This window comes from Ursus americanus, chromosome 5 (genome assembly GCF_024610735.1).
Source record: "Ursus americanus isolate L20-20 chromosome 5, mUrsAme1.1.p, whole genome shotgun sequence".
In the NCBI taxonomy this organism is placed as follows: domain Eukaryota; kingdom Metazoa; phylum Chordata; class Mammalia; order Carnivora; family Ursidae; genus Ursus; species Ursus americanus.
In genome coordinates, this window is record NC_142131.1 from 53,906,899 (window position 1) to 53,925,571 (window position 18,673).

Genomic DNA, 18,673 nt, shown 5'->3' on the forward strand with positions numbered 1-18,673 from the left:
AAGTCCCTGTCCTAGCAGGATTCAGGGACCTTTACACATGGATATAAGGAACCTTGAAACATGGAAGGGGATGCGTGGGCAAAAGGGCCGCTCCTCAGAGGCCAGAGGCCTCCCAACACCACTCACACTCTGTCCCAGGCCCAAAGTCCCCTGAATGAGTGTCTAGGGGTTTATTTCTCTCCCGGGAACACTGATGACGAGTTTCAGGGGAGACCCATGGGAGCTGTAAGGGGGCTGGAAAAGGAACTGCGTAGCGCCAGCCCAGACAAGCACTCAGTGGGTGTCTGGAGGGAACAAGCAACTGCCGGAAGTGAGGAGGAGGCTCAGGGAACAAGCGAACCCGTGGAGCAGAGCGATGGCATTCCATAACCCTGGCTCGCGGGCAGCAGCCTGTGAGCCAGGCAGCCAAAACTTGGGCCTCACCTCCCCCCGTGGCCGTTAGATTCCTCCTTGGATGCCAAGGCAGTCGGTCTGGAAGAGCTTCAAGTTCCTTGTCTGTCAGTCCAGCTGGTCTGTCTGAGTGTCGAGGGAGATCCCAGGCGCACAGCTGTTGTGATGCTTCCTAGGCTCTGAGGCCCTGGTCACAGACCCACTCCCTCGTCCCCTTCCAACACCACAGACCCTGTTAGGGGTTGGATTGTGTCCTCTAAAAAAAAATGTTGAAGTCTTAAGCTCCCAGCACTTGTGAACGTGACCCTGTTTGGAGATAGTGTCTTTGCAGGTTTAATCAAGTAAAGATGAAGTCATTAGGGTGCGCCCCGACCCAGTATGATGGGTGTCCTCATAAGAAGAGGAAAAGCCAGGGGTGCCTGGGTGGCGCAGTCGTCAAGCATCTGCCTTCAGCTCAGGGCGTGATCCCGGCGTTCTGGGATCGAGCCCCACATCAGGCTCCTCTGCTGGGAGCCTGCTTCTTCCTCTCCCACTCCCCCTGCTGTGTTCCCTCTCTCGCTGGCTGTCTCTATCTCTGTCAAATAAATAAATAAAATCTTTAAAAAAAAAAAAAGAAGAGGACAAGCCATGTGAAGATAGAGACTCAAAGTTGAGGAACACCACGTGAGAGAGGCAGAGGCGCTCAGCTGCAAACTAAGGGTCGCCTGGGGGCACCAGCAGGTGGAAGAGACAGGGAAAGATCCTTCCTTAGAGACTTCAGAGGAAGCACGCCCCCCCAATACCTTGACTGCAGACGAACTATGAGTCAATTTCTGATTAAGAAATTTCTGTTGTTTTAAGCCACCACATTTCTAGGGCTTTGGTACAGCAGCCCTAAGAATCTAATACAGAACCCCGACATGCCCACGTGTTCCCACCACTCCAGCCACTTCTCTGTTCCTCCATCGACCCAACTCCTTCCCACCCTTTTTACATAGGACGCTCTATCAGAATGTTCTACACCCTCCCTCCTCTCTACCACCCTTGTCTTGCTCCTTCCAAACTCAGCTTAAATGGCATTTCTTCAGGAAAGTCTGGACTTGGGTATTCCCGGCTCCCCTCAGAGCAGCTACAGAAGTGCATTCTCCAAAGCCCTCGCCGCATTTGTAGTTAATTCCTGGTGCCCTTGCGTAATGCCCACTGCCCGTGTCTGCTGTGGGTGTCATGACAACAGGGCCTGGCCTGACATATTCACCAGCAATCCTATCCCCTCGGCCCTGAGGCAATACTGGGATGTTTTCTTTTCACAGCATACTCCGAGCATGAAACAAATAATACATGTTCAATCTTGGGAAAAGAAACCCAAGGAAACATAATGAGCAAACAGGGGAAAATATGCTAAAAATCACCTACATTCCCACTGCATAGAGTAATCGTTGTTGGCATTTTGACATATGTGCTTCCAGACCTTTTTTCATGCAAGATATATTTTCTAAAATGCAATTATACTGTCTCGTTTGTCACTTTTTTCCAGTAAGAAATGTATAATAAACATGTTTAAGAGTCAGTAAATACAGGGGTGCCTGGGTGGCTCAATTGGTTGGGTGTCCGACTCTTGGTTTTGGCTTGGCTTGTGATCTCAGGGTTGTGGGATCGAGCCTCCTGTGCAGGGAGTCTGCTGGAGAGTCTCTCCCTCTGCCCCTCCTCCCCCCTCTAAAATAAACAAATCTTTTTTTTTTTTTTTAAGATTTTATTTATTTGTTTGACAGAGAGAGAGAGAGGAACCACAAGCAGGCGGAGTGGGAGAGGAAGAAGCAGGCTCCCCACTGAGCAGGGAGCCCGATGCGGGGCTGGGATCATGACGTAAGCTGAAGTCAGACGCCCAACGACTGAGCCACCAGGTACCCCTAAAATAAACAACTCTTAAAAAAAAAGAGTCAATAAATACAAAATTACAGCATCGTTTTTGGTGGCTAAGCAACCTTCTACTGTAAGATGAATCGCAATTTAGTTAACAAGTCCTCATTGTTGGGCATTTAGATAACTTTCAGTTTTTCTCTGGTGTGAACAACAGTGCTATGAACATCTGAAAAATGGGCATTTCTGTGCCCTTGTCTGATTATTTCTTGGCGAAGGATTCCTGGAAGTGGATTGCTAGGTCCGTAATGGCACGTGTGTTTTTTAAGGCTTCTGATGCATAGTTCCAACCTGGCCTTTAAAATAGACGAACTTCCTCCAGGAGAAGGGATGGGATGAAGAACACGTTTGGGGGGCGCCTGGTGGTTCTGTTGGTTAAGCGGATGCCTTCAGCTCAGGTCATGATCCCAGGGTCCTGGGATCAAGCCCCCACTGGGCTTGCTGCTCAGCGGGAAGCCTGCTTCTGCCTCTGCCTCTACCTCCCTCTCTGATTCTCATGAATAAATAAAATCTTAAAAAAAAAGAGAGAGAGAGAGAACACGTTTGGGGGAAGCAATGACCAGTGCAGAGCCGCAGAGCAGGCAACCACGGTGCCCCCTGGGGGAGCAGGTCCTACATAGCCTGGAGGCCCTCAGCTACTTGGGACAGCTGGCTCTTGGGGCAGCTGTGGAGCTGACTGCTCTGAGAGGTCTCTGCTCAGTACTTCTTTTGGGCACCCTTGATTTTCTTTGGTTTTGAAGCAGCGGAGCCCTTGCTGACCTCAGGGGGCTCCTCTGTGAGCCACTTGTAGGGAAGAGAAGGTGTAGGGGAATCCCCCATTTATAGGAAGTGATCTTCACAAACAAGAGCTTTCAGGAAGCCTCCTTGTTCCTGGGAGGCCAGTGTCATCTATGAATGCCTGTGTCATCCACCTGGTTTCTGGTTGTGATGCGGTGAAGGGTCCAGGTGAAGACTCTGATCTGGGCTGGAATGAACTGCTGCTGCTCTGTGGGGGCCACCCCAACCCCACTCTCTAGGCCTGTCCCAACCTCAAATCAAATCAGCTTCTCAGTTTGCCGAAGGGCAGCAGCCAGAGACGCTCCTGGCCACCCCAGGGGAACCTGTAGGCATGAAACTTGGACCTGGTACCTTCTACCCCTTCCGTGCAATCAAGGCACAGAGCAAATGATTCACCACACCGAGCCTCAGATGATTCCCCTGTAAAATGGGGAAGAGTATTATACCTATCTTCCCGAGTGGCTCAGTGGATTAAGTAAAATAGTACGTGTAACACTTAGCATAATATCTGGAACATGGTAAACTCTTTATAATGATGATCGATGGTGAGGTTCCCCATGACTGTTTTTTTGACTAGAATCACAGGGTTCTCTCTGAGAAGTCACAGGCGTGGCTACGTCCTGTGGAGAGCCAAAGCCCCACTCCCCTGAAGGCTCTCTGCTGCTACAAAGCCTTTTACCCAAAAGGCTGCTGTTACAGGAAATAACTCTCATTCTCCCTTCCTCCTTCCCCATATCACAGTCTTCAGAAAAAGAGGATCTGCGTCTAGAAATCAGAGCGTCTTTGTTGGTCCTGTGGAGTCCTGCCTGGGTGTTGGAGAGTATGTTTGGTCATGGGGGCTGGAGGGGTTCAGGGCTGTGGCTCCAGGGGACGGTGAGGGGGAGCAAAGGGCATGGCGCGTCAGGGCCCCTCCTCCGTTGCCGGGGAGCAGGAAATGCCCTCCTCTGCAAAGCTGTGGTTTGGTGAGATGCCAAGGCTGGAGTGTTGTGGAAAATATTTGATTGTTTTCTAATGTTTCATTTTCAGGCTGTACCCAGAGAGGCTGGCCTTGGTTTCTGGGAGCCATCGCACTAGACCTTCTCTCCCAGTCATCTTCCAGAAACAACCTGCAGTCTCAGAAGGTAGGTAGGATCAGGTGTAGTGGAGCATAGGCTCCCAGGCTGAGGCTCCCAGAGACCCAGAGATGGGTGGCAGCCTTCCGGCTGCCCTGCCTGCACCCCCAGACTGTGGTGTCACCTCTGCTGACTAAGGTCTTCCCTGGGGTAGATTCGGGGGAGAGGGAAGCCCAGGTTCCCAACAGTCCCTAGGTGGGTGGCACCTCACAGGACAATTTCGGTCTGGGTCTGGGACAGTCACTGCTTTCTTTCTTCACTACACCTGTGGTCTTCCTGGGGTTGGGTAGGGTGGATACGTGTGGGCACATGCACTTCTCCCCCTGCTCCCTTTTCAACAAATCTCTCCCGGACAGGAGCGCTGAGATGCTATATGCCCATGCTGTCCCCTAGAGGCATCTCCAGCAACAGCCTCTGACTCTGGCTGGCCACCAGGAAGAAAGAGAGCTGTCCCGAAGCGGTAGGAGAGGGAAAGGATAACAGCAATGGGTTTCTTGGTACCCACAGATGCCCCACTCTAGCCTGCACCCATCCATCCCGCGGCCCAGGGGGACCAGGGCCCAGAAGGCAGCCTTGGTCCTGTTGGCCTTCTGCCTGGCAGCCCTTTGGGGGCTGGGGGAGCTACCAGAACACATTCTCCGATGGCTGGTGCTCCACCTGGCCTCTCTGCAGCTGGGACTGCTCTTCAAGGGGGTCTGCCATCTGACTGAGGAGCTGTGCCACCTCCACTCCAGGTGACTCCATTACCTACAGCGACTGGGCACCCCACATGTCTTACTCTCTTGACCCCCAGCCCTGCCCCTGCTTGAATCTCTCCGGCTGCGCTGGGCTGGAGTCTGGAGCTTGACTGTTCCCTGCAGGTACCAGGGCAGCTACTGGAGGGCTGCACGGGCTTGCCTGGGCTGCCCCATTCGCTGCGGGGCTCTACTGCTGCTGTCCTGCTATTTCTATGGCTCCCTCCCAAACACAGCTGGCCTGCCGTTCACTTGGACGCTTGCCCTCCTGGGCCTCTCGCAGGCACTGAACATCCTCCTGGAGCTCCAGGTAAGACACAGAGGGAGGTGGAGGATGTAGCCAAGTGGAGGCAGCATCTAGTATGACCTACTCTGAGCTCAGTAGTGGGAGTGGGACGAGTTTAGAGGTTGGTCCTTAGAGTAGAGCCTATAATGTCCTGCAACAGGGAGTCAATGGCAGAGAAGGGAGCAAGTTGGCAGCAGGTCGGGAAATCTTGAGGAGGAGGGCTCTGGTTATCCTTCCTGGAGGCTCCCCACCCCCACCCTGCTGTCTACAGAGTCTAGCCCCAGCTGAGGTCTCTGCGGTCTGTGAAAAAAGGAACTTCAATGTGGCCCATGGACTGGCATGGTCATATTACATTGGGTACCTGCGGCTGATCTTGCCAGGTGAGCCATTCTCTGCCCCTATTTCTAGATCTTTAAGACAGACAATAAGACATAAAACTTGTGTTTCTAGAACCTGCTGTATTTTTCAAAGAATTTTTATTACTAACGAATCATTTGATGCCCAAAGCAATTCTGTAGGCGTGAAGGATGTTATTGTGCCTGGTTTACAGGGAGGAATATGCACTTCTCCCCCTTAAAGCCATTAAGTGACTTCTCCTAGGTTAACCATGAATTCTTCCAATGAATATTGATTGCATGTTCTGCGTCCTTCGTGTGTATTTTTGCTTTTAATTCATTCCCTGTGGGCAAGGGATAATCATCATCCCTGTTCTAGAGATAAGAAAACTGTGGTTCTACGAGGCGAGGTGACTTCTCCAAAGTCACACAGCTTAGTGAGCTGTGGAGGAGATGGGATTTGAACCCAGGTCTGTCCGGAGCCTGGATCCTTGACCACTCTACTCTGAGCCCATGTGTGATGTCATGTCTCATTTCTTCTGACTTGCTGGCCGAGGCCGTGGTTCCCCCTCATATCTCATTGCTGTCTGCCCTTGTCACCAGGGCTTCTGCTAGGAAACAGGTCTGGAGCTAGAGGCCAGACCCCGTGCACCTGGGAGTGCTGGGAATGCTACCTTCCAGGGCTCTTCCTGCCTTTCAGAGCCCTAAAAGCTGTGGTGGGAAGGAGTGGGGTGAGCAGAGAAATCTGGACAAAGGACAACTGAGGAGAGAGAGAGAGGTGGTGGGAGTAGAGGGAGGGGCGGGAGGGTCCCGGAATGCTCTGCCCCTCCTGGCTCCTGCACAGCGCAAGCGGACTGGCCCCTTGGTTCTCTTGCACACACCGAGGGAACCAATGACCTGGATCTCCATCCTGGGCTGGGCGGGAGATAGGGTTAGTAGGAATGACTTCTCGGGCCTCTCCGCCCCAGGGCTCCCAGACCGGATACGCACATACAATCGGCTGCGCACCAACGTGCTACGGGGCGTAGGGAGCCATCGGCTGCACATCCTCTTCCCTTTGGACTGTGGGGTGCCTGACGACCTGAGTGTGGCCGACCCCAACATCCGCTTCCTGTATGAGCTGCCCCAGCAAAGTGCTGACCGTGCCGGCATCAAGGGCCGGATTTACACCAACAGCGTCTATGAGCTTCTGGAAAACGGGCAACCGGTGAGTGTGTGGGGAGGAGGGTGCTGCCAAGGAGGAGTCAGGCCCAGAGCACCAGAATTCTGACCCCTGGCCAACCACTGATAAAAATTCATTGCCTTCTTTAAGCCTTAATTTCCCCAATTGGTCCCGAGGCTGGGCATGATTCAGCTTGAGTTGCGGATAATGATCATTACCACTAATGGAGCCCTTACTGCATACCAGATGCTATTCATCTGACCACCTCATCTAACCCTCGCTACCGCTACCGCCTGTGTGGTGAGGACTGTTATGACCCCTACTTTGCAGATGAGGAAACTGAGACTCAGAGAACCAGCAGGAAATTGGACGATTTCAACCTGACAAGCCACACGCTTGACCGCAAAGCCGTCCTAGACAAAGATGTGAGAATGTCTGAAAGATCTCACATAGGTTGGGGGAAATCCAGGCCAGGGTTGAACCCCAGAGCCCAGCCCCCAGATTGATTTCCAGCTGGAGCAGTTGACAGCAGGTGACTCAGTGGGCCTTGCCCTGGGATCTGAGAAGGAGGATGTGTGTAGGATAAATTTAGCACAGTCCTGGTCCTGATTTTAGGAGCAAAGGCCACCAGACACCATAGATCCCATCAGGGTAGCCACCTCCCAGAACGCCATCTCTACAGGCCGAGGGAGCAGGGCCCCAGCAGTGGCCCCAGCATCCGGAGTCTGTCTGTCTGGGCCCTGGTTGAGTCTTGTCTTCCTCTCATCTCCTCTAGGCGGGCATCTGTGTCCTGGAGTATGCCACCCCCTTGCAGACCCTTTTTGCCATGTCACAGGACGGCCGGGCTGGCTTTAGCCGGGAGGATCGGCTTGAGCAGGCCAAACTTTTCTGCCGGATACTTGAAGACATCCTTGCAGATGCCCCCGAGTCGCAGAACAACTGCCGCCTCATTGTCTACCAGGGTGAGGGGTTGACAGGCTACAGGTCAGGAAGAGTCAGGTGTCCCGAGGGGTTAGAAGTAGATAGAGCAGCACCATGCCCTGGGCCTTCCCGAGTGGTCAAGACATTCAAGCCCAGCTCCTTCCTCTCCCGGGAGAGGTCCTACCTCTCCACCCAGGGCACACAATTGCTTTCTGAGGTATTTGGCTACGGGTCGTGGGTGGAGTGTGAAGAGATGGGCTCCAGGAGCCCCTGACTTCATCTGGGAATGCTGGAAGAACAGAAGAGCCCCAGGCCCGGGACAGAGAGATGAGTCTGCAGCCTCAGGGGCAGGTCTCTGCCTGTCTCTGAGAGCCATCTCTGAGACTGAGAAGGTGGAATTCTGTTACCTCTGAAACCACTTCTAGCTCTAGAATTCCCAGAAACTCTAGCCCCAGAGGCTAGGGGTGGGGAGGGATGTGGGGAGGTGAGGGAGAGGGAGGGTTGGAGGATCTGCCCAGCAAGTCTCAGGGCATGTTCAAGTGAGAACACAAGGGGTCCTCACCGCACTCCTCCCCCACCTTCCCCATCCTTGTTCCAGAACCTGCAGAGGGAAGCAGCTTCTCCCTGTCGCAGGAGATTCTCCGGCACTTGCGGCAGGAGGAAAGGGAGGTCACTGTGGGCAGCCCGGACACCTCGATTGTACCCAGTTCCTCCTCGCTGTCCCAGGAACCCAAGCTCCTCATCAGTGGCTTGGAACAGCCTCTCCCACTCCGCACGGATGTCTTCTGAGGCCCAGGGTTAGCTGGTCTGAACCCCCAGTGCTCCCCAAGACTCTGGATCCTCAAGACTGTGGATAGAAGGGCTTTCTTCAGCAGCTGAATGCCCAGCAGAACCACTTCCTCCCACCGGGAGCCTCTCACAGAAGTCCCTGAACTTAACCTCTCAAGATGAATCCTATGACCTTGGGCAAGTCATTTTACCTCCCTGAACCTCAGTGTCCTCAGCTATGAAATGGGATTATAATCACTGTCCTACCTACCTCGCAGGGTTGTCGTGAGGACTATGATTGTATGGAACATTTTTGTAAACTGTAAATGCCCAGGAAACTTAAGGGATGTGTCAGGTATCTTCCATTGGACCTCCAGACTGACTCTCTACCTCTCTATGCCTCCTCTGCCCTGGGATGGCATCAACAGGCTCCCTTGCTCTCTGAATTCTGGTCATGTTCAGTTCATGGGAAGCCCCAGCAGGAGAACAGAGGGAAAGAGGACGGTGAGGTTGGGGTAGTTATTCCCCCAGATCCCTCCCTGCAGTACCAAGGTCACTGTGGGCTCTCTGCATCTCCGACCTAAAGTCATGGTTCTGCCATGCTCTCAGTAACCCTGTCTCTCCCCAGGTTCCACTACCTGCCCCTACTCCGTGCTGCTCAGACCTAGCGCTGGTCCTGGTTTCCTGTGAATGTCCCCCCTGGAGCACTCACTCTCACTTGTGGTTTCCTTATACCTGCACTTTCTAAACAGCCCCCTTTCTTTTTTTAAAAATTTTTTTTAAGAGAGTGCATATATGGCTGTATGTGGGGGAGGGTGGATGGGGAGAAGCAGAGGGAGAGGGAAGAAGGAGAGAAAGAATCTCAATCAGGCTCCATGCCCAGCATGGAACCTGATGCGGGGCTCGATCTCACGACACTGAAATCATGACCTGAGCTGAAATCAAGAGTCAGATGCTCAACTGACTGAGCCACCCAGGTGCCCCTAAACAGCCCCTTTTTTCAACACTCCTCAGATGACCTTCCTTCCTTAGACATCCTTCAGACATCCTTCCTCAGAGCCCTCCTTATACTAGGACAGGGCAGTGCGGTGGGGATGGTCTCACTGTGGACAGAGCCCAGGGCTGCGGGCATAGAGGGTGGCGTGTCCCGTGGTCTGTCTGCCCTTTCAGGGCCCTCGTCTCCAGTGAGAGGCTTGGGGGCTACGGAGCGGCCTGAGCAGGCACACCGATGCCATGAGGGGGACACAGCTGCATCAAGGGCAAGGGGCTACTCAAAGGAGCAGCAGCCACTGGATGAATGTCCCCGGATGATAGAGCCTGCAAAGGGATAAGAGGAGCAGGGGGTGGGGGTGGGAAGAGTGTTCGTGTAAGGAGACAGGATGTACTCTGGGAGACCTTGGACAACACAGCCAGGCCCCTCTGTGTCTTAAGCCGTCACTGTTAGAACCGAGCCATTACAACAACACTGCCGTGGCAAACCTCCCCTATCTGGGAGGGCAGGAGGCCCATTTCTACCAGTTCCATCTGTTCCAACCAGCACTTGTTCCCTGCCTCCCACCTCTGGTTTGGTTTGGTTTGGTTTTAATTTTTTAAAGTCCTCTCTACACCCAACATGGGGCTTGAACTCACAACCCCAAGATCAAGAGTTGGATGCTCTATCGACTGAGCCAGCCAGCCCCTCACCTCTGTTTTTGTCACAAACGCGCAACACGAGTTTCTGTGTACAGCATCACTGCGGAGGAAGGCTCAACAGACAGACACACATTTGCCAGAGGAGCCAACTGCTCCCAAGGAAGCCAGATTCTAAGGACTAAAGGGGGACACAATCCCCTCTTCTTCACAGCTGTCCCCACCATTCTGCCCCCAAGGCCTGAGGCTACTCCAACATTACATCCATCATTCGAGTACCCAGAAGCCAGGGCAGAATCAAGGGCCTTTCCAAAATGACCCTCCCCCCTCATCTAGCCGTTGGACTCGGCGCTTAGGCTGTGGAATCTGACGGCTCAGGTTCAAATCCTGACTTCACCACTCAGCACCCACATCCACCTGGGGATCTCCATACCCTCCCCTGTAACATGGGGACAGCAAGGGCTCCTCCTCACAGGGTTGTTATGAAGAGCGAATGGTATAATAGCCACAGGTCCACAGATCCGGCCTAGAGCTAGACCACAAGAAGGAGCAGCCATGGACATTATAGTTGCCTCTCACTAGTCCCAAAGGAGGCAGGCCAGTCCTCTGTACACATTACAATCACTACTTCTGTTCCTTTTCATTGTCTGTTATCCTCGCCTTCCTGACTGTGCCAGGGTCTCACCAAGGGCAGTACCAGGGTGCATCTGTTGTCCTCAGGTGTTCCCCAGGGTAAGAAACCTAGAGGTCCCTCCGTAAATGCCTATCCGCATGTTCTCGACTGCACATCAGTGAGGTGCAGAGGTGTCAGAGAAAGGCTGCCTTTCCAGAGAGCCAGCCGGAGGCTCAGCTCTGCCTTCCTGCATGCCCACCCGCCCTGCAAATCCTCTTCTCACTCCTTTTCCTTAGACAAGCTGCATGGAACTCCTTTTCCTTTCTTGTTTTCCCACCAGTTGGAAGGTTCTGGATTGGGAAATGTTGGGGATAAGTTCTAGTCTGGGTCCAACCGGCCCATATACACAAAAAAGGGGAGGTAGTGAGAACCCCTAAATTCCCCCCAACCCATCCTGGGAAGGCAAGACAAAGTCTTGCCCCAACATAGTAGGAGGCATGCAAAAGCAACGTGGGAAGCTGTAATTGGTGTGTGGGGCTTTACAAGGGCCTTGGAAGTTGCTGACGAGACATAGGCCCCAACAGCCAAAAGGATGTCTTTCAATCGGTGCAGGACAACAGATTTTCCTTCTCTTCCTGAATACCGGAGAAGGCAGACCCCTGGGTTCTTTGCCTTGGCTCTCCCTGACTAGCCCTCACGGGACCTGGGGGCTTCGGGGGCAGGACCTCTACAGGGAGACCCTGAGATCCCTACACTGGGGTGGGGTGGGTGGGGGAATCTTGCAAGCTGGACTCACGTTGACACCAAAAGAAAAGGAGATTAGAGGTGAGAGGAGGAGGTAAGGACTTGGTAAAGGAGAGTCAGGGATCCGATGATCCCTGAAAAGCAGGTGTAGCTTTGTAAGGGCAGCTTTGGGCCCTGGGAATGCTCACAGGAGCATGTTTCCATGCAAAGCCCTCAAGCTTCTTTTATTTCTCCTGTCCACAGCAGCGCTTTCTCTATAAATATTCTGCAGAGAGAGCAGCTCCAGCTGAACCCATGTGTGCATTTCCAAAGCTCTGGTGTCCAGCCCCAAGTTGCTTTTGCCCTAATTCTCTGTCCGGTTTCTTGTTCTGAGCCAGGTCAGTCCAACTTTTCAAAGTCTCCCTCCTACAGACATGTGACTTCATCAACGCTGAGCCTAGGCCCCTCTGGCACAGGGCAGGAGCCAGGGACAGGAGGTTCCCGCGGGGCCTCTTCATGACTGTCCTGGGGGCCCAACACTCGCCAGTGGATGAGATGGATGCCGCCTTCCGGCTTTGGGGCTGGTGGCTCTGTGGGGAGAGTGGCACGGCCCTGATGTAGTCGTGGCCCAAAGTGGACTGCCACCACGATACAGACTGCCAGCAGGACAAAGGCAGCAACAATGACGGTGAGCAGGGGCAGCCCATCCCCTCGCGCTGGTTCCCAGGCCCCACCCAGCACCTCTGGGAGTTGCCTCTGGGGCTCCTGCCCCGCTGAGCCGTTCACAGCTGGAGAAGGCCAGGGATGGTGACCAGCCTGGTAGGGGAGTGGCAGAGAGAGAGGGTGACATGGGTTTGTGCACACAGAAAAGAGCCAAATGGAGAGACAGACACCCAAAGGGAACTGAGAGAGAGAGACAGAGAGACTTAGGGAGAAGAAACATAGACAAAGAAAGAAAGAGACAGAGTGAAGACATGGAGAGACAGAGAAACATATCAATAAACACAGGCGTAGCAAAAAAACCTACAACCCCCCGCAAAAAATCCCGCACGTAGGGAGAGAGAGAGAATAAAAGAAAAAGACAGATGTGGGGGGGGGTACAGAGAGAAAGAGAAAAACACAAAGCCAAGAAGACAAAGAGAAAGAGAGAGATAAAGAAAAAGCCAGGAATTAAATAGTTACAGAAAGATAGAGACAGAGAAACAAGAAACAGACATAGGCAGACAAAGTCATTCAGAAAGAGATGGAGAGGGGCTTCCTTACACTCTGGCCCCCCAAGTCCGCCCCCTGTCACTGCTCTGTCTTCCCAGGCCTCCAGGAAAAGTCCTCAACAGATAATACGTCCTGAGTCAGGAATCTGAACACACTAGGGGCTGCTGTCCCACGGCCTGGCCAGTGGACAGTGAGCAGCTGCTCTTCAAGTCCTGGGAAAAGGGAGTCATTTTGTCGAGCCTCTTTGGTTCCCACCACCCTCAACTCACACAGAAGGTGGATGGGTGGTACCCTGGGGGAGGGAAAAAGGAAAACGAGGCAGGAACGCCCAAAACTTAGGGTGAAGCAAAGCGGATACCTCACCCCATAACATAGGATCTTCTTAGGGGGTCCCAGGATCTGGACCTGGAGGGGAGGTGGTGCCCAGTGTGGATTCCTGGCTGGATTGAGGAGAACCCATGCCAGCCTCTGCCTCTTTCAGGGTCCCAGCCGGAAGCTGGGGGTCATGTCTGTCTCCACTCTACTAACTGTTGAGTAGGGGTGGGAAGGATTACCATGAAGGTAGTAAACCTCCAAACTATAAATGCCCAGCCGGCTGATGAAGTCACCACAGGCTCTAGAAACCTTCTCTCCTTAGCCTCCCCCTCCCCAGCTGGACCATCAGGGGCCGGCCTTTGGGGGTGGAGCCTCTCCCCTAAACCTGAGCAATCAGCCTGGCCCTCCTCAAGAGAGGGCAACTGGGGTCCAGGGAAGGCTATCCAGAACACTCTCTCTTTAGTCTCTCAGTCACACTGCCATCCCCGACACTGTCCCTTTGCATGTAGAAAGCCCAATACCTACCCCCAGTTAAAAGTCTAAGGCTCTCTGGGGCCCAGGCCACAGAGCTCGCAGGACTAGGGGGGTAGGAGGGGAAACAGCTCCGGATGTACAGGGGAAAAAGGGAAGTTCAGGCTGGTGAAAGGGTTGGGGTCCCTGCAGAGAGGCAGGCAGCCTAGCAGGAGGGGGTGAGCCAAGAGTCTACCTGGTGCATTGTCCGCCTGCTGCAAGGCTCCCCGGGGACTGGCGGCCAGCCCTGCGAAGGAGAGCCTGCCGCCCCAGCTTGGCCCCTACCCGGAGCTGCCACGTCTATGGGGCTTACGGGGCGCACACACCCTCTGCACACACTCTCAACGTCTCTCCCGCGCTTTCACTTCCGTGAATACTGGGACTCCCCTGGGCCCAGCCCTTCCTTAACTGTGATCGGACCTTGATCTTGGCACCTCCTTTCATGCTCCCTGCTAGCTTCAGCAGCTTGGGTCTGCCTGCCTACCCCTCCTCCAGCAGGTCCCAGACACCTTGTCAGCACCCCCACCCTACCCCGCTCCCCGCCCTGACATGCCCACTCCCCACCCCAACTGATTTCCTGACGGTACCGTTTCTTCCATTTTTTTTAATGCAGTATCTCAAACACACTGTAAAGTGTAGACTATAATATACTAAATCTCTTTGGCCCAACCACCAGATCTGTCCATCTTAATAGTTTGTCACGTTTATTCCAAAAATTTTTAAGAACTAAAATATTACAAATAAAAAAGAAGCCCCACTTCTTGACCTCTCCCCTCCTTCTTATCCCATGGGTAACCATTTTGTTGAATTTGATGTTTATCATTCCCATGCACGTTTTTTTTTTTCTGTTTGTTTTGTTTGTTTGTTTTTGGTCTCTTGGATTTTTTCTTCTTTGGTTTTTACAAATATGAATTCTACATGTCTCTTTGCATTTGTCTGAATGTAACTTCATTTTGAAAATGTGTGTGCTTCGATGTGTCCAAGTCACAAAGTCACAAAAAGTGCCCACCAGGGGCACAGGGCTCATTCTGTCCATAGAGCATGCAGCTCTTGATCTCGGGGTTGTAGCCCACTTTGGATGTAGAGATTACTTAAAAATAAAACCTTTAAAAAAAGTGCCCACCAGTTTGTCCTCTATCTGGAGAGTTCATAAAGGGTAATGTTTGGGGGCGCCTGGGTGGCTCAGTGGTTGAGCGTCTGCCTTTGGCCAGGGTCATGGTCCCAGGGCCCTGGGATCGAGCCCACTCACTGGGGAGTCTGCTTCTCCCTCTGCCCCTAGCCCTGCCTGTGCCCTCTCACTCTCGCTCTGTGCTCTCTCTCAAATAAATAAGTAAAATCTTTTTTTTTTTTAAGGGTAATGTTTGGTTTTGTAAAGGATAATTTTTGGCCTCAACTAACTCCAGGAAACCAGCCACCCCTCATTCTGTCCCTTGCTGCACATGTACCACCCTCCATTCAGTGTGGAGACTAGGAGACCCCTGGGAACGCCCCTCACTCAGTGGCTTGATCTCAGGAGGCAAGATGTAGCCTCTTGACTCCTCGTCCCTCAGCCAAGCTGCTCCACACTCCGCCACTCAGGGACCTCACTCGGATCTCCCAGCTCACCAAAGCCCAGGTCACTGGGCTGCTGACCTGACCTGCCAACTGAGTAAGACCAGGCTGACCCCCTACCAGTGCCATCCAAGGCTCTGGACGTCACGTTGGTTCACTTAGACTTTAGCCAGAGGGAATACGGGCTCTGCCACAGTCCAGAGCTTCAGCTGCTGCTCTTTGGTTCCTGCCTCCCCAAAACACATGTCCCATTGCTCTCATAGGCGCCACCACTGGGGCTCCAGTCCCTGAGTCCAAAAGCCCAATTCCAGATCCTGCTGAGGGCTCATCTCCCTTTTCCCTCCCTCATCAGTCTTGGATCTACTTCCTAAAAGGCCTCAGAAAGGATAAGGGGGTGGAACTTTTGGGACTAGACGATTGTTTCAGCCTTCCTTCACTTGTCCATCTCTGTGCTCACTGTTGTGAGCTGCCCTTCCCCCATTCCCACCATCTAAACCATCTTTTATGGCTTAGTTCAGGGGTCACCTCTGCCAGGAACATAGTCTTCAGCCCACTCTACTGAGGTAGCTTTCTTTCTTTTCCTTAAACCCTACACCAGTATGTTATTTCCCTCGCTTCTGACATCTGCCACACTTTGCCTGATATACAGGTGTGTGGGAGCTCATTTTTCTTCCTAGCCTCTGAACCCCATCAGGGCATATCTGTCTGTGTCCCAGAGTCCGCCACAGTGCCTGGTACTACACAGCAGGTGCTGGACAAGAGTTGCCGAATAGAACTGGAAACTGGAAGCATCGCCCCACCTGCACCCCATCCTGAGTGCTAGAGGTTTGTATGCCATCACCCTTCACCTGTGGGGGTGGCACTTCTGAGCCACGACAGGTGTTCAGTGACTTAATCCCTCTGTCTCTTTTTGGCTTTTTGTTGTAATGGAACCTCTTAGATGGGTTCAGGTTCTAAAATGATGAAGAATCTGTTCTTATTTCAGAGAAGAAAAACCCTGGCTTTCAATGTCTGAGCACTAGAACCACAAATGAAAAGACTCTGGGGTCCTCTGCACAGTCACCCCTCCGGCCTGGAGGCTCCTGCCTCAGTTCCGTACACTGGGGTCATTTCTCTTTTCCAACCCCCCCGGGGGAGGTGGAAGTGGCTCTATTGCCTAAAGAAAGCAAGAAGCAGCCCTTCCTCCCCCCTTCTGTCCTCACTGAAGGAAGCCATGGTTAGGAGCCTGCCCAGGAAGCTGAAGGAGAGGGACTTGTGTGGACGTTCTGAGCAGGCCAGCAGAAGGTTGCCAGGATAGGGGACATTTGGGACCTGGCTGCCTTTTGGGGTTCATCTTAAGTTCTGCGTCACTGGAAGTAGGCTGGGAGCAAGGGTTACCCATCTCAACCGCATCCTATTTTCAGCCTTCTTATTAAAAGCTATAGGTCTCTAAGCGGTGTCGGATTTCTTTGTGGGGTGACGAAAATGTTTTAAAATTGATCGTGGTGCTGGTTGCACAAATCTCCGAAAAATACTAGAAGCCACAGAATTGTACGGTTTAAATGGGTAAATTGTATAGTATGTGTCTTAGCGCGTTCAGGTTGCTGTGCCAAGATACCATCAACTGGGTGCCTTGTAAACAACAGAAATTTATTTCCCACAGTTCTGGAGCCTGCGAAGTTCAAGATCAAGATGACAGCAGATTTAGCGGCTGGCAAGAGCCCACTTCCTGAGTTTTGGATGGTGCCTTCTCACTACATCCTCACATGGCTCAGAGGGGCAAGCTAGCTCTCTGCAGTCTCTTTTATAAGGGCGCTCATTGCTTTCAGGAGGGCTCCACCCTGATGACCTAATCCTCTCCCAAAGGCCCCATCTCCTAATACCGTCACCTTGGGAGTTAGGATTTTAATATGAATTTTGATGGGACACAAACCTTCAGCCTTTAGCTGTATGTGAATTATATCTCGATAAAGCTCTTGAAAAACCACAATAGGGGCGCCTGCGTGATTTAGTTGGTTAAGGTCAGACTCTTGGTTTCAGCTCAGGTCATGATCTCAGGGTCCTGGGATCCAGCCCCGTGTCAGACTCCCCACTCATTGTGGAGTCTGCTTGCTCCTCTCCCTCTCCCTCTGCTCCTCCCTTCAGTCTCTCCCTCTCTGTGTGTCTCTCTCAAATAAATAGAATCTTAAAAAAATAGTAAAAAAAGAAAAGAAAAAAACAATAAAAAGCTACATATCTATTAGAACAGCTAAAACAACCACGATAACAATGTGATAAGCCTATAGCTGTCTACAGCAGTATCAGTCATAAAAAGAAAAACCGGAAGCCCCTTGAATGTTTAAAAACAGGGAAGTGGTTAAACAGACCACAGAATAGTAAATACATTGCCATTAAAAATTATCACAATGAAGGGTGCCTGAGTGTCTCAGTGGGTTGAGCATCTGACTCTTGGTTTCCACTCAGGTCATGATCTTGGGGTCGTAGGATCGAGCTCTGCACTCAGTGTGGAGTCAGCCAGTCCCTCTCCCTCCCTCCTCCCACCCCCCACGCACATGCTCTCTCTCTAAAATAAATAGATAAATAAAATCTAAAAAAAAAGTCTTCTACGATGAAGACTGTAAGCCAATAGAAAATGCTTATGATTTGAAAATAAAGGGAAAAATATTCCTCCTCTCCTTTTCCCTTTACTTCTGGAATAATTCAGTCCTAAAGGTGAGGCAGAACAAGTTAGGCAATGTGCCCATGGGGGTGAGAGGGAGTCACAGAGAAGGGTGTCAGAGCCCAAGAGGAGTGAGGAAGGGCCCAGGGTGAAGGATCAGAGCCTGAATAGAAGGTATCCATGAGGGGCGCCTGGGTGGCTCAGTCATTAAGCGTCTGCCTTCCGCTCAGGGCGTGATCCCAGCGTTCTGGGATCGAGCCCCACATCAGTCTCCTCCGCTGGGAGCCTGCTTCTTCCTCTCCCACTCCCCCTGCTTGTGTTCCCTCTCTCGCTGGCTGTCTCTCTCTGTCAAATAAATAAATAAAATCTTAAAAAAAAAAGAATCCCATTTAGAGCTTTGAACTAAATCTTAAAGAAGAAGAAGAAGAAGAAGAAGAAGAAGAAGAAGAAGAAGAAGAAGAAGAAGAAGAAGAAGGAGAAGAAGAAGAAGGTATCCATGAGGGAAGGGTGGCACTGAGATGAGAGGTTAGTTATATGGAGAGTGATCAAATAAGCATAAGGAGAGCCAGAATTAAGAGAAGGGACTTGGAGGGGTGTCTGGGTGGCTCAGTTGGTTAAGCGTCTGACTCTTGATTTTGTCTCAGGTCATGATCTCAGGATCATGGGATCGAGCCCTGCATGGGGCCCTACACTCAGCACAAAGTCTGCTTGTCTCTCTCCCTCTGCTCCTCTGCCCACGCCCCCATAATAAATAAATAAAAGACTTCTAAAAGTCTTTAAAAAATTTAAAAAGGGGGGGGCCTTGGAGAAGCTATCCCCTAATAGCAATAAGCACACCTGGATCTCAGCTTTTTTCTTTCTTTTTTTAAGATTATACTTATTTATTTGAGAGAGTGAGAGAGATAGCACAAGCAGGGGGAGCGGCAGAGGGAGTGGGGGAAGCAGGTTCCCCGCGGAGCAGGGACCCCCATGTAGGGCTCCATCCCAGGACCCTGGGCTCATCACCTGAGCAGACGCTTAACAGAATGAACCACCCAGGTGCCCCTGTATCTCAGTTTCTAAATACTATTTGCCACTAAAAGGAACTAGGGCTCTTTAGAG

General features: G+C 52.1%; 2 protein-coding genes across 6 annotated transcripts; one reads left to right on the top strand and one right to left on the bottom strand.

The window, feature by feature from the left end:
- Window positions 1–3,842: 3,842 nt before the first annotated feature.
- STING1 (stimulator of interferon response cGAMP interactor 1) lies at window positions 3,843–8,724 on the top strand. 5 transcript variants are annotated; one of them, XM_045794546.2, is made up of 7 exons: window positions 3,843–3,883; window positions 4,090–4,184; window positions 4,532–4,909; window positions 5,036–5,219; window positions 5,467–5,575; window positions 6,499–6,737; window positions 7,468–8,066. In XM_045794546.2, the coding sequence occupies exons 3-7, from the start codon at window positions 4,683–4,685 to the stop codon at window positions 7,885–7,887; spliced, it is 1,179 nt and encodes a 392-aa protein (XP_045650502.1). In that variant the 5' UTR covers window positions 3,843–3,883; window positions 4,090–4,184; window positions 4,532–4,682; the 3' UTR covers window positions 7,888–8,066. The 5 variants fall into 5 exon arrangements, with proteins under 5 accessions (XP_045650502.1, XP_045650503.1, XP_045650504.1 ...); XM_045794547.2 differs by having other exon boundaries at window positions 3,844–3,883; window positions 4,683–4,909; window positions 7,468–8,065; XM_087862219.1 differs by lacking the exon at window positions 3,843–3,883 and adding an exon at window positions 8,212–8,724 and having other exon boundaries at window positions 4,096–4,184; window positions 4,683–4,909; window positions 7,468–7,654.
- A 142-nt stretch (window positions 8,725–8,866) lies between these two features.
- SMIM33 (small integral membrane protein 33) lies at window positions 8,867–13,588 on the bottom strand. The gene is made up of 2 exons (XM_045795026.2): window positions 13,580–13,588; window positions 8,867–12,369 (listed from the first exon to the last, which is right to left on the bottom strand). Exons 1-2 carry the CDS (start codon window positions 13,586–13,588, stop codon window positions 11,773–11,775), a joined length of 606 nt encoding a protein of 201 aa, XP_045650982.1. The 3' UTR covers window positions 8,867–11,772.
- Window positions 13,589–18,673: the final 5,085 nt, after the last annotated feature.

What these genes read in the sequence shown, in the direction of transcription:
- STING1 (XM_045794546.2), top strand. Translation starts at nt 4,683, where the DNA reads ATGCCCCACTCTAGCCTGCACCCATCCATCCCGCGGCCCAGGGGGACC. An exon ending in ACATCCTCCTGGAGCTCCAG is followed by an intron (nt 5,220 to 5,466) that starts GTAAGACACAGA and finishes TGCTGTCTACAG; the next exon opens with AGTCTAGCCCCAGCTGAGGT. An exon ending in CCTGCGGCTGATCTTGCCAG is followed by an intron (nt 5,576 to 6,498) that starts GTGAGCCATTCT and finishes TCTCCGCCCCAG; the next exon opens with GGCTCCCAGACCGGATACGC.